At 50.8% G+C, this 13,617-nt stretch overlaps 1 protein-coding gene across 6 annotated transcripts in view; it reads right to left on the bottom strand.

Moving 5' to 3' along the window:
* Positions 1-13,608, bottom strand: part of SPEN (spen family transcriptional repressor) — a 56,412-nt gene extending 42,804 nt beyond the window's left edge. For all 6 annotated transcript variants that reach the window (XM_048967420.1, XM_048967421.1, XM_048967423.1 and 3 more), the window contains exon 1: positions 13,453-13,608. In XM_048967420.1, coding sequence (XP_048823377.1) covers positions 13,453-13,535 — 83 coding nt within the window. In that variant the 5' untranslated portion in view covers positions 13,536-13,608. The remainder of the gene's footprint in view (positions 1-13,452) is intronic.
* Positions 13,609-13,617: the final 9 nt, after the last annotated feature.

Below are 13,617 nucleotides of genomic sequence, written 5' to 3'. Positions count from 1 at the left end.
TTTATCCTAATAAGAGCAGCAAGGAGAAAATAATGGTGATGCAGGAAGGAGAATTCCCCAGGTCTGAGCTCTTCAGGAGCTGGGTGAGGTTTAGAAAAAAATAAAAATAGAGGACATGGGTAATAAGATTTGTACAGGGGAAAAAAAAAGAGCCTAATTAGATGTGGGATGTGCAAAGGGAGAAACAACAGCGACGGAAGAAGGGGGAAGGAAAACAGGAAAGAGCCTGTTTGAAAAATGAGACTGACTGTCACGAAGGAACACGACAAAAATCTGAATAATAACTGGGGACGTTATCTGGTGTCACCAAAGAGCCTTCAGCGCCAGCTGCCTTCAGACAGAAGAAAGCTGCTGCAGATCTGTAACTCTGCTTTCTGTCGAGCTGCTCTCCTGATCGCCGCTGCTACAGAGCTGACTGGTTCCAACACGCACTGTGCTGCGCTCACTGTTTACACATTCAGCTTCTGGCAATGCAAGGCAGTACTTTGTCTGCAATCTTCAGCAAGAAAAAAAACTGTAAATGTCTTCATATTCCCCAAAAAACCTGAAATCCTAATTGACCTTTCTGGCTGCAATCACCAGAGCCTACTTAATATGAAGCGCTGCCTGCCAGTTACATCAGAAAGAAGCTCTGACTGTTCCCACTCACCAGCCTGATAGTTCTTTTATTTCCCAATTCCACAACCGTAGCACGTTCCTGCTATTGTAATACACACACACGCAGACCTCCACTATTTCCTTTTCCTGCAGAAGATCCAGAAATGCGTTCAAACGTTTAGCTACTCAAATCGACGCTGCTGGGAACGCACAAAAAAGCAGGAGATGAGCATCATGTGCTCCCTGCGCACCAACAGCACGCAACGGCGAACGCGCAGCGCTGGCGGGCAGAGCTCAGGTTGCATAGCGAGGAAGCCGCTTTGGCTGACGGCTATTTAAGGAAAAAAATGAAAAAGAAAACAAATGATGAAAAACGAAGGATAATGTATGATATTTTTTCTAAATAAAACACGAGTGGGGGGGGCTCATCCTGCATTCTGCTGCAGCCACAGCCCTCAATCACCTCGCCCGGTGACGGCGCCGTAATCCGGACGCACGGATCTGTGCCGTCCTGCGCCGTGTCCTTGATGAGCCCCCGGGATAATCTGTGACAATCGCCTTTGCTGCGAGGCAGGGAGGCGGCAGGGGAGGAAAGCGAGAGGCAGAGAGGCCGAAGGAGCCCCGCGGGGTCCGTGCCCTGCACCTGCAGTGCTCCACATCCCATCCCCGGGGGAGAGGAGAGCCGCAGTGCCGCATGGCGAGGCTGGCGGATGCTGCAGCGCGGCGCTGGGGAGCCAAGATGGAGGCGAAGGGCGAGCATAACCTCGGTGTGGGTCTGAGTGCTGGGAGTGGGGGGTGAAGGGATGAGGAGAGAGCGGCTCCTGCCCACCCAACCCCGCCTGCCTTCTGCCGGGCTGGCAGAGCCGGCTGAAAACAAAGAGGCTGAGCCGTGCATCCAGCGCCCGAGGAATGCCAGGCACAGTGCCTCCTCATGTGTGGAACTCAAGGCGGTTAATCATTAGCTCTGCATTGAATGAAGTCATGTTTCCAGAGGGGTTTACAGTTCATCTGAATCCCAGCCGGGGCGCAGAGCTGTTATGTCAGCGAGCCCCTCGGCCAGCGCGCAGCTGTAGCACGCTATGAACAGAGACCTGGAGGCCCTTTCACAAAACTGAAGTTGCCAGCTAATCGCTCCAACAAAGCCACACTAATCCAGCTTGTTAGACAAAGAACATGAATTTGTCATTTCAACATGATGGGTTTATTCTGTGCAGACCAAAGCTCCCCCATCCTCAGTGCCGGGTGTCCCTGGGCTCCAGCACTCCCTGCTCTGCACCCCGGCTCCTCCCGGGCACCGCAGCCACGCGCAGCCTCTGCCCTCCTCCAGCACAAGCGTTTGGAACAAAGGACACCACGACAGAGCTGGCCAGCAAATATTTAGTAAGCAAATGTTACTGCTCAGCTGCATTATTTTATAACATGATTAGGATCTTTACCATAAGAAATCAGAGGAGCGGGCACTTTTTTCTCTCTTTCCTTCTCTCTCCCCACAAGCTCCTACAACCCCTACAGCCACACTGCGGGTCAGCTGCATCCCAGCCCACAGAGCATCACCTTCCTTCTGCAGGGACCTCAGCACAATGCTGCACAACAAGTCCTACTGCATGCCAGACATTGCGAGATCAAAACCAAGGCAGAACTTTTCGTGCTGGTTTCCGCACTGCTCATTAAGAGCAGCATCTGAGCAGACATACTGCTCACCTGAACGGGACGGATCAGCTCAGATTCACACTGACTGAAGCCAGCTATCTTTAGTTGCTGGGAAGCACGGGCGGGTTTTTGTGCTCCTAGCTATTATACGATTACGTTTTTCAGTGCAGCACGCGGTGAGGAGCTCCCCTGCCAACCAGCCTCCTCTGGCCGTGCTGTTATTTCATAAGGAAATAACATGACCTGAAATGGTCCTCAGCCAGATGTCAGCTGTGTGCATCCCACTCCTCTGTTCCCCCACGCACGGCAGAGCTGCTGCAGACACGTGAGACGCAGTGCTGCCACAAAGCAGGCTCCCACCACCAGCTTCAGAGGGTCTGTAGCCAAGCTGTTCATGTTCGTAGAACCCAGCATCTCCATCAAGATCCCTTCTGGGCTTTTCGCTGGTTCTCAGCCCCACAACTCATTCCACCACTGATCATCCCTATGATGCTGCTCAGGTCTTGCTTTGGGCAGAGGACCAGGTCCAAACTTGATAAAATCTTTGATCAAATGTCATTGTACATCTGAAATCACAGAACCATAGAACAGCTCGTGTTGGAAGGGGCCTTAAAGTCCATCTAACTCCAACCCAACTTTGAATGCCTCCAGAGATGAGTCAACACAAAGAAGACTTGAGAGCTTACAAATAGAGGACAAAACCTAAAACGAACTCAAAGCAGACTGTATGGCTGGGTTTGGGTCCTTTCCTAAAAACTAAGCTGTAACAGAAAGCACACCCAGAGGCAGTCCATAAATGTGTGTGTGCAGGGCTGAGATGAAAATAACACGTGTTAATTGAAACATAATCTCAATAGAGAGCAAACTGAATTCCGCAGTGCTGGGAAACTAGGCTTAAAACGAACAACTGCACGCAGGGAACCTGATGAGCCACAGCCACTCATCTTTGTACAGCTGTCACTCAAACCAGGAGAGTTTGTCAAACAGAATCCCAAACGCCTGCTGACAAAGATGGGAGCGTGCTCACAGCCACCTGCCCTCACACACGGCTGCTCCAGAGCAGAACTGACTCACAAAAACATTCCTTTGTGCCCAACATCTCCAAGTAGCAGCTTGTAATTTGGGACTGCCGTGAAAATGCTGTGATGTTTCAGAGTACTGACCTCGTGTAGCTACACAGATAGCCCTAAAAGGAACCCGATGGCTCCAAACACCTCACCTGAACACCCAACAGGAATGAGGCTACAAGCAGCTTCCGGAGTTGCAAAGGGTGGTGTTGGCTCTCCCCATCTCCAGCTGCTACAGCGTGTTACAGACGGCTAAAAATAAAAGAAATTCAATGCCTCTCCAATTCCACCTTTCTCGGCACAAAATCCTACAAGCATAAGTCATCACAATAGGGATGATCACAGGTAGGAAGGCTTGTCAGAGAGAAGTAAGTCCACGTGATGTGAGCTTTGAAAGTCTTCGCTTTCGCGAAGCCATGCAAATAAAAGCTCCTCATCTCACAAGGAGCGCTGGCTTTCAAACCATAGAGCAAACCGAGCTTGTGACAGCAGTGAGTCAGAAATGCCCTCATTACTGAGCTCCCACACTTCTCTAGATTGCAATCTTAGATGCTTTAAAGCCTGCTTAGCGATCTTTATCAGCTCCTCAACTTTTGGGGAAAAAAAACCCCCACGCATTATTCAGAGTGCTCCCTCCAGCACTCCTCATAGCAACAAAACACTTTAAACAACTCGCAAAAATCTGGAGCAGAAACCATCAGCCGGGTTATGGCAAAGTGCTGATGTGACCAGGCTGAACCCTCAGCACGATGATTCCATCCCCCTTCCTCCACACAGCAAAAATGACCGACTGCAGCCCGTCCCCTCCTGCATTTCCCAGCTCCCTTTTGCCCCCCGCAGCACTCTGTGGGAATCCCCCAGCCCTGACTACAAACAGGGGTTGTTAACCAGACACAGCACGTGTTTCTGCCATGCACCAAGAACAGCAAAGGCTTTGTCTGCGCTCATAATCCCTCCTAAGAGATGACAAAGTAGGAAATTAAAAAGCTAGCGCAGGCACATTCACTTCTGAGCCCTCTGTTATTTCAGAGCAACACGTTCAGCAGATCAGATAGGCTGCAAGGTAGCTCTGTGCTGAAATCAGCGTTTGCCTCTTGCCTACAGTTCAGCTGTATGTTTCATTAGGACACTAAAAGTGATTCATAATTAAGTCATTTTATTTACACCTTTATGATGTAAACTCAGATGCTGCCAAGGTATTAATATATAAACAAATTATTGTGTCCCACCAGAGAGGGAACAAACTGAATATTTTCAACTATTTATTCACATTAGCTACTTGTGCAACTGCATCTTCCAACAGTCAGTGGATCAGGAATTTTTTCTACAGTGCCAAAGACAATAAATTCCATCAGCAGCAATGCTACCAATGCTGTTTAAGCGTGAATGTATGGGGTGGCTCCCAAAACATGACTGCAGGTCCACCCACCCATTCCTCGAGCTGCCCATCAGTCCCACTGCACACAAACTGCAGGAAGGGCTTCCAAAAAGCCTGCCCTGATCAATGATGGCACAGGGGAAGCAGAAACGCCGGTGTGGCCATTGGGGTCACCTGCAGTGCGCTGGGAAAAGCCTCAGCAGGTCGGTCCTGCTCAATCCTCCGCAGGACGCGGAGGCAGAAGGCAAATTTAAGCCATGTCACCATTGCGTTGGGTAAAGCAGCAGCAGTGCAGTTCAACAGCACAGGGTTCTTGCTCACAGCCACCAGCCCTGTCATTAAGGAACCTTTACCAGCAGCCACCTCTGCAGGCTCTCGCAGGCACCCATAGCAGGGCTCACTGGTAACACTCATCTTCTTATTAAGGAAAAGAAATCAAAGCGGCTTTGTGAGCAGAAATAACGAAGACTCATTTCTTATGGATGCATGTCTTGAGGTCGAATTCCCCGGTGTCCAATAAACGCCGGTTCCCACTGCAGCTTTTCCCACGGTTAGGAACACCTCTCTCCCATGTGGATTCTTTAATGTCTAATAAGGGTTGCGCTCACGCTGCAGCTTTTCTCTCCATGGGGCCGCTAATCAGGCCTCCCTCCTCTATTAGAACTGCTCGTTTCCATTAGGCTCGCAGGGACGTCTCGTCACCGAGGCTGGGAGCACCCCTGAGCCCTCCGGTTCAGCTCCAGCTGGCTAACAGGTCCACAAGCGATCAGGGATGATAAGCACGCACGGTAAGATCGCGTCCGTCTTGTCTTGCTCTTTTAGCAGATCAGAATAAATAAAAACGCTGCTGCTCCTGAGCAGTACAACTACTCATAGAAGCCTAAGGAGGCTACAGAATTTTGCAGAAGCTCTGCAAGGGAGGGAACATGATCAAGTGCACTGTACCAAGGGAAATGTGCTGTGATTCTTCCTCCTCCAACCTACACAGATGCGCAGCCACCAACTTCATCCCCAGGACATTCTCCTTCCACCCTAGGGCATAACCTGCAGATTTTCTTCAAAACTACTGCTGGTGACACGCTACCTTAAATGCTTTCTGAATGGGAATTGCCCAAACCTTGCTTTGAGTGAACGCCTTTAGGATTTGTTTGGATCTGATCTGAAGGATGCACTCGCATTGCAACTGCGGGGGAATCTCACAATTAGTCGTTTTTCATTCTTACAGCAAAGGGTGAATCCCCACCTCAGTTCTGCTTCTCCAAGCCCTGCTTTGCATGCATTCAGCAGCAGATGGAGGAAAATGCAGAGTCATAACATTATGGTCTCCCTGCCATGCTGTAAAGTACTTTAAATATGTATCATCTTCAGGCTTAACGAGTCTCTGTGATCACTGGCTCGTACTTCTCTAGTGAAACAAACTGCATAACCTGCCTTCTTACAGGCTTTGGTACCTTTTCCAGGAAACAGTGGTCCACAATGAGCTGAAACTGTTTTTGTTTTCTGCACGTAGCAAAGCTTCTGTGTCGCTGACACTCCCAGCAAGTTGTTTTAGAGAAGACCAAAGGTTCATTCTGTCTTTGATTACAACGAGGCCAGTGTGTGCACCGCGGCCATTAGATGTGCATTCAGATGGCTTTCCAAGAGCGGCATCTCACGTGTACAACCACCAATTCCTACATCAGATTTGGGTCTGTATACAAGGGAGACAGTTATCCATTCTGAGCATTTATTCTTCTCACAACCAGGATACGGACGAGGCCGGAAGACTTCTTCCTCCAGCAATGACTGCTTTAAACATACAGCGTGGCCATTTATCTTTCTTATTTTGACCTACTGACTGTTATGGGTCACCCGCAGCTGTCACAGAGAGCCTGAAAAGGAAAGGCTGAAATAAGGCTCTGTGTGCTTTCTGGCAGCCGGCACCACAAACAGGGACAGGAGGCATTCAGGCCCACAGCAGCAGCAGATGGACCCCAGCTCAGGGCTCTGTGCTGCGCAGAAGCAGCACGCATCCTTCCAAAGGTTCCTGCAGCACACAGGGGAAGCTGAGGATGGGGAGAAGTTGTCTCTAACAAAGCCCAATGACTGAGAACATCAGCTATGGTTTCTACCTGGAGCAAAACTCATTCACTGCTTATTAAAAAGAAGTTACAGTCTGGCAGCACTCTATTTAGCGAGCTCCAAGTCACTTCCAAAGCAGGTTCATCACGTACCCAACACCTCCACGTAATAGTTTGGTGGGAACCCAGCTCTGATTTCCTGTGGAATCAGAGGATAACAAAAGACACGTTAAGCCTTTTTACGTGGACAGGAGGGTGTTCAAGAGGAACAAGCAAGCAGTTCAACAGCACCCATCTGCAGGGCACCTCTGTTGCTGAGCACTGCCCCCATCCATCGCGCTGCTTCCAGGGAGGCTCGGGTTTATCACTATTCAGTTTTGTGAGATCAGACACTTCCAGTGCATTTTCATTAGATGTGGATGTGCAGGCTACAGATCTAAGCATACCAAAAGAAGTGCTTTCAGTTTTAAGTTGTTAAGCTTAATTAAAAAGAGGAATAGAATGGAAGCAAAAAAGCTCCCTTTTGTTCTTAAAAGATGCCTGGGTTTCCAAACAGAAACCAGCCGCCGAGATAGGCTATTGCTTTTCTCATTATGAGTTTGTCTGAGCAGAAAATTTATGTTCCTCTCACATCCCAATTCTGCATTATCACCCAAGTCACCATGAATATTTGGACCTCAGACAATGCATGAATATACAAAACTGAGCACAGCGCCAGCACCACGCAGAGCTGCAGGGTGCACTTCCAAAAATCTGCCCTGAGATGTGTGTTGTTTCAACCCAATTCACAGACTCTGCCTCGACCATCAATCTGCCCTGTTAACACACCAGACTGCAGCGCTCCCTGGAATATATTGTGGTGTATTTATGAAAAGTATGCAACTACGTTTAATCTTTTATTAAAGGATGTTATCTTCGCACTACAGAATTTTACAGATCGCATGTGATGATTACACAATGTCAGCAGGTCAAACAATAACTATGGAAATGCAGAAGCCAAAGCACTTGCTGTCTTTTACTCGTTCCACACAAGTCGTCATCGCGTCTTAAAATATGACTGCAGCTGAGCACTGGAGATGGGCTTTCAGGCTCAAAGAGCCCAGGGCTGACGTTACTTGGCCACAGCAGGAGAGCTGTGCAGCCAGAGAGACAAAGCGACCCTGGCACGTGCCATCATCAGGTGAAAGCCTGCAACAAACAGCTTCTGTCCAATTTCCATTCGCTGCTCAAATCGCCCTTCTAACACTGAAGACTGCAGGTTGGTTGTTCACTGCCAATTCCCATCTTCAGGCTCATATTCTTCCCACTAAACTCGAATTCTTACTATGAACAGTAATTGTGTTTTCTGGTTTATTCCTTAGTTCACCGTTTAAGAATGTTTGCCTTTCCAGTCTTTGGTTTCAGGGCATTCACAGACCTCAGCAAATTCACTCAACAAAAACCACATACAACACATCTCACAAGCACTTATTTCTGGTAGCCACCAAAATCACAACTCACCCACTCCAGAAGCAGCTTAACTACTTGCAGTCTCAGCACCAGCAGCCCTCCCAAAATACCAGTCAAGAGGGACAACCCTCAGTTTTGTCCCCTTCCCAACTTCTTATACAATCAACAAGGTTGGAAAAGACTTTCAAGATCATCCAGTCCATCCAGCCACCTACCACCAATACTTCCCCACTAAACCATATCTTAACCTGAGTGCAACGTCCAAACCTTTCCTGAACTCTTGCAGGGACGGTGACTCAATCACCTTCCCAGCCAGTCTCATCACCTGACCACTCTTTTGGAGAAGAAACATTTCCTAACACCCAACCTGCACCTCCCTGGTGCTACTTGAGGCCATTCCCTCTTGTCCTATCAGTTACACAGCAGAAGAAGCCAATCCTCACCCCACCACAACCCAGCCACCCTCTGGGCTCAGCCCTCCAGCCAGTTCTTTACCAGCACAGCGTACCTGTCCAAGCTATGGGCTGCAGCTCCTCCAGAAGAATACCATGGGAGACAGTGCCAAAGGGCTTTCTGAAGTCTAGGTAGACTACATCAAGCCTCCAGTCCTCTGGAGTCTCTCCAGTTAACAGGAATTCTGACAGATGGAGGAAAGCAGCTTGGCTACCACCTCCTGCAGCTCCCTCACCCAGCCCCACGGACCTGTGACCATGCAGGTGGATTAACAGGTGTCTGTTTCCACCTGAATCACAGGCTGTTTATTCTGCTCACTACTGAGCACCCTGGAAACAACTGCTCTGATTTTTAAAGACAGATGTAAAGAAAGCATTGAGAACCACAGCCTTTTTTTTTTTTTATCATCAGTGATCATGTTTCCTGTTGCATCCAGTAAAGAATAGAGATTCTCCTCAGCCCTCCTCTTACTGTTAATATAGTTGTAAAAAAGTTTTTGGTTCTCTTTTACCCCAGTGGCCACACTGAGTTCAAGCTGGGCTATTGCCTTCCTTATTTTCTCCCTGCCTATCCCAACAACTTCCTTGTACTCTCCCCAAGCTGCCAGTCCCTGCTCCCACAGGAGGCAGGCTCTTTCTCTCCTGGAGCCTCAGCAAAAGTTTCCAGTTCATCCACCATGCTCTTCTTCCCCACCAGCTCATCTTATGACACAGGGAGACAGCCTGCTCCTGCACCTCCAGCAGCTCCTAATGAATGCCCAGCCTTCCTGGACCCCTTTACCCTTCAGGACTGAATCCCAAGGGACTCTCCCTACCACCACACTAACAGTTTGAAGGCCATGCCCTGGAAGCCCAAGGTTGCAGTCCTGCTTCACCAAGATTTGAGAACTCCTCCATTCCATGGTCACTCTGCTCAAGGCGGTCCCAACCTCCACACCTCCCACCAGTCCTCAAAACACCTCCCAGCACTTCATTCTGTTACGTGGTGTCTATCAGCTGAATCTTCACAAGCACCAAGCATCTCCTCCTGCAACTCCGGCATGCCAGCGCAGCAAAATAAAGCTCGAGGCTCATCTTGGCTCACCAACGTGCCTCAGAACTGCAGCCTGCCCTCTGCACAGATGGATACTGACTTCCTTTCCCATGAAATGCCGGCTGGTGCTGCTGGGCCCTCAGCAAAGACAAGGACCTAATTTTGGACACACCTTAAGACTACATAAGGTCATCCGCTGGAGGACTTGGCACAACTCGCTGTCCTATGAAAAGCACTGGGGGAAAAAAAGAAAGTCAACAAGACTATCAAGAACAGCTCCGGGCCTTTTCTAGTCCCATTTTAGCTTGATGAATGGGTTTAATTTCTGCTAATTCCTCACAAGGGCTGTTAAGTTCTCCATCCACCAGTCTGCTCTCAGCTCTCACAGGAACGGGTTCCACACAGAACCCAATGCTTCCATCAACCCAGGTGCAGCCACAACAACCATCAGGCTCCGACGGCGTCTGCCATATGCGTACAACAGTCTCGTTTTGCTCATAGGTGGCACAGCGAGGCGAGAGGCAATCCGTCTGAAATGGCATTAGGATTACTTCAGCACTGCACCAAGGGAATTTAGAGCAATTACAAGAAACACCAAAAGCCAGAGAAACTTCAGAGCGGCATTTCGGAGATAACAAAAGCCGCTTTCCTCACATCACAAATGAATGCAGCCTGGACCTCTGAAGGAACCTCAGCGAGCAAACAATGCTGGAAAGGCTCAGCAGACAGCAGAATTTTGTAACCAAGTGACCCATCCACTTCTCTTTCAAGAACGGCCCAGCATACAGAAACTCATAACAGAAGCTTAGTCCAAATCTGCGCTCCGTGCAGCTCTTCATTAAGTTTCTTTGCAGTAATTACAGGCATTTCCCCGGCCAGCGCGGCGTCACCAAGCTGCCACCTCACTCCAGTGTGTGCAAAGAACTGAGCACGGGGCAGCCTGAGGAGCAGTGACTCTCACAGCACTGAGGAATCATGCTTACATTCCTCAAAACCAACATCTCTCACTCAAGGGGTTGGTCAAACACAGTGTAACCAAGCCTCAGTGCTACACGGCAGCCCAGGCCCTCAGCAAAGCACAATCCCACCTTTCCTCCAAAGGCTCGGAGCTAACAGGCATCTGTGCTATGAAGTACTGCCACCTGAACAGTGAACACCTGACAGAAAAATGCCAGGGGTGGGACATTCCGTATCCATATCTCAGCCTCTTCCCCAGATAAACGCCACAACTGAACAGGGATCTCTACATGCAAAGCTGATTCAGGATAACTACCCACGTGTTTGTGTCTCAAGTGATACCCAACAACCATAACTAGATTATAAGCGCTAAAAGCTTGGGAACGTTCTGCAGCAGCGATCCTGCAGTCGTGCCCTACACAGTGCTACCATTCCATCAGCAGGAGCAGGAGGTGCTCCCAGGCCGTGTCCTCACTCCCAGCCACCAGACACAGCATTTCTTGTAAACTGACTGACTACTGCTTGGAAGCCACTGAAAGAAACACACGCTCTCCATTATGGCCAGATCTCGCTCCTCAGAGCAGCACTGACAACACAGCACTCTGCAGAAGGCAGCCTGCATGCCTCAGAGCAGGGACCAGGGTGGACAAAGCCCTCTGCTTTTCCAGAAGAAAACGCTAACAGCTCTTTATCTGTTCCAATAGAGCTCTGGTTTGCAGTGTAATCGCAGTAATTGTGAAGGAGAACGTCTGCTCAAGGTCTCACGGTCCTGGTTGCCACTCTGAACGTCTCAGTTCTCCCACAGAAGGCACGATGGCATACCGAAATCACATGGCTTGCAATTAAGAGGCTTTTACTCCTCTCACCCTTTAAAACAGCAATAAAGGGACAAAGCCAGGTTCTTCCACATTAACTGGGAGAAAACACGGGGAAAGAAACTACAGAAGGCCAGCACTAATGCTGGGGACAAACACTACATTTAGTTGTGCTGTTCTGCAGGCTGCTCAGCGTCTGTTCCAGTGATGGTGCATGACTCTTTTCCTGCGAGTCACGGCACCGTTAGCTGGGGGAACCCAAAGTGATTGCAGCCACTGCTTCCCTGCACCCCAGTGCCAGTTTGGGGTTTGCTGTGCATCAACACCCATTGCTTTCGTGTAGGGAACTCACTGAAAGAAAACACAGAGCCTCAGAATGAAGCCTTTCAGAAGGGAGCACAGGCGGTGAGAACAAAACAAAAGCCTGGATTTCAGTTTGTTACAATACAGACAAAATCCCTCTTCTTAACCCCTCTGACTATGCAGACAAAAAAAAAAAAGGTATTCATTCCCTCAAAACACCTTTTTCACCTTAATTCTTTCTCTTAAAAAAAAAAAAAGTCCAAAGATGGCAAAGCCAAGCAAGGTTACCAGAGTAAATGGAACAGGATAAGAGCAGGAAGAAGAAATAAAACAGCACCCCCTCACACTGAGCGCGTGGATTGAAGTTTCAGGAGACACCCCTGGGTTTTGCTCCTTCCGAAACAAAATGGTTGTGTTCCAAACTTGTTCCTAGCACAGCCTGTGCAGCAGCAGATAGGGAAACTGCAGTTGAATGGGAACGCAAACAGCCCCGCGGGTAGCAGAGAGCTCTGCGGGCAGCGCTGCTCCCCAGCCACGCCGTGCCAAACCCGAGGAGCACATCCACACAGGGGGAAGCCTGCAAGCAGCACCGTGCCCACAGCACAGCTCACAGCCTCAACTCCACAACCTCTCTCTGCTGCTTCCACATCGCGGCCATCACCACACAAAGAGCCGGGCTGCTTTGTGCGGCTGTACCTGCGGCTGCCCGTTACCTGCCGGTCCCTGCACCCGGACCCAGCCGCACGGAATGGATTTTAGCCCCGTGTTTACTCGTGTAACGTCAGCCTCTCTCCCAACGCACGAACGCTGAGAAGCGTTTATCTTTGGAAAACCGTCGAGAGATGCTAGGAATGGAGGGCTCTGCCTGGCAGCAAACCTCCTCCTGCAGCCACCAATCGAAACTCGCAGAGGTAAAAACAACCGAAAAAAAAAAAAAAAAAAAAAAAAAAAAAAAAAAGGGGGGGGGGGGGAGGGAATTCACAATTCCGAGCCTGCCATTTTTTCACATCCATCTCCAAGCAACAGTGCCATAGCAACTTTTTCCTGCTTTAACCTTACAAAAGCGAAGGGCTGGACAAAAATAAGATTCAGGAACGTCGAATTCCCGCTCGCATTCAGCTCGCCGCGCTCGGAATCACGCAAAGCCCGAAGCGTTCCGCGCCGCGTTCCTCTGCACGCCGCGGGCTCGGAGCTCCGGCCGCCAGCACGGCCCGTCCCGGGGAGCCCCGGCCGCACGCACGGCCCGTCCCGGGCCCCGCCGCCATTTTAGGGCCCGGCTGGAGGCAGCCGCGCTCGGGCAGCGGCCCCGCGGGCATCGCATCCCATCCCATCGCGGCGCGGCCCGGGCCGCCATCTGTCAGCGCGGTGCGGCTCGTATCTATTTTTCCCATGGTGACTCACGACGAAGGACGGAGCGGCGGAGCTCCGAAGGCGGTCAGCGCCCCGCGCTCAGCCCCCAGCGGCCGAAGCCGCGCACGGCGGTGCCGCCGTCCCGGTGCGGGCGCTCCGCGGGCCGCGCACGCCGCGATGCGGAACGCGGCTCCGGGCGCCGCTGAGCGCGGCGCGTTCCGGCGGGGATCCCAGCGGATCGCCGAACGGTTCCGCGGACGTTTCCGCGCTTCCCGAGCGGCTCCCTCGGTTCCCCCCGCGGTTCCCGGACCCCTTCCGCCCTCCGTCGCCGCCCCACTCACCGCTTGAAGTGCTCGATGATCTTCTCCTCCCGCACGTTCTCCGGCAGGTTGCCCACCCACAGGTGCCTGGTTTCCCGCACCATGCTGCGCGCCGCGGGGCGAGCCCCCTGCCCCGGCTCTCGGCCTCCACCGCCGCCGCCGCCGCCGCCGCCTCCCCCCGCGCTG

Source organism: Lagopus muta, chromosome 21 (genome assembly GCF_023343835.1).
Source record: "Lagopus muta isolate bLagMut1 chromosome 21, bLagMut1 primary, whole genome shotgun sequence".
NCBI lineage: Eukaryota > Metazoa > Chordata > Aves > Galliformes > Phasianidae > Lagopus > Lagopus muta.
Note: the sequence above shows the minus strand (reverse complement) of the source record. Positions and strands in the feature narration are given on the sequence as shown.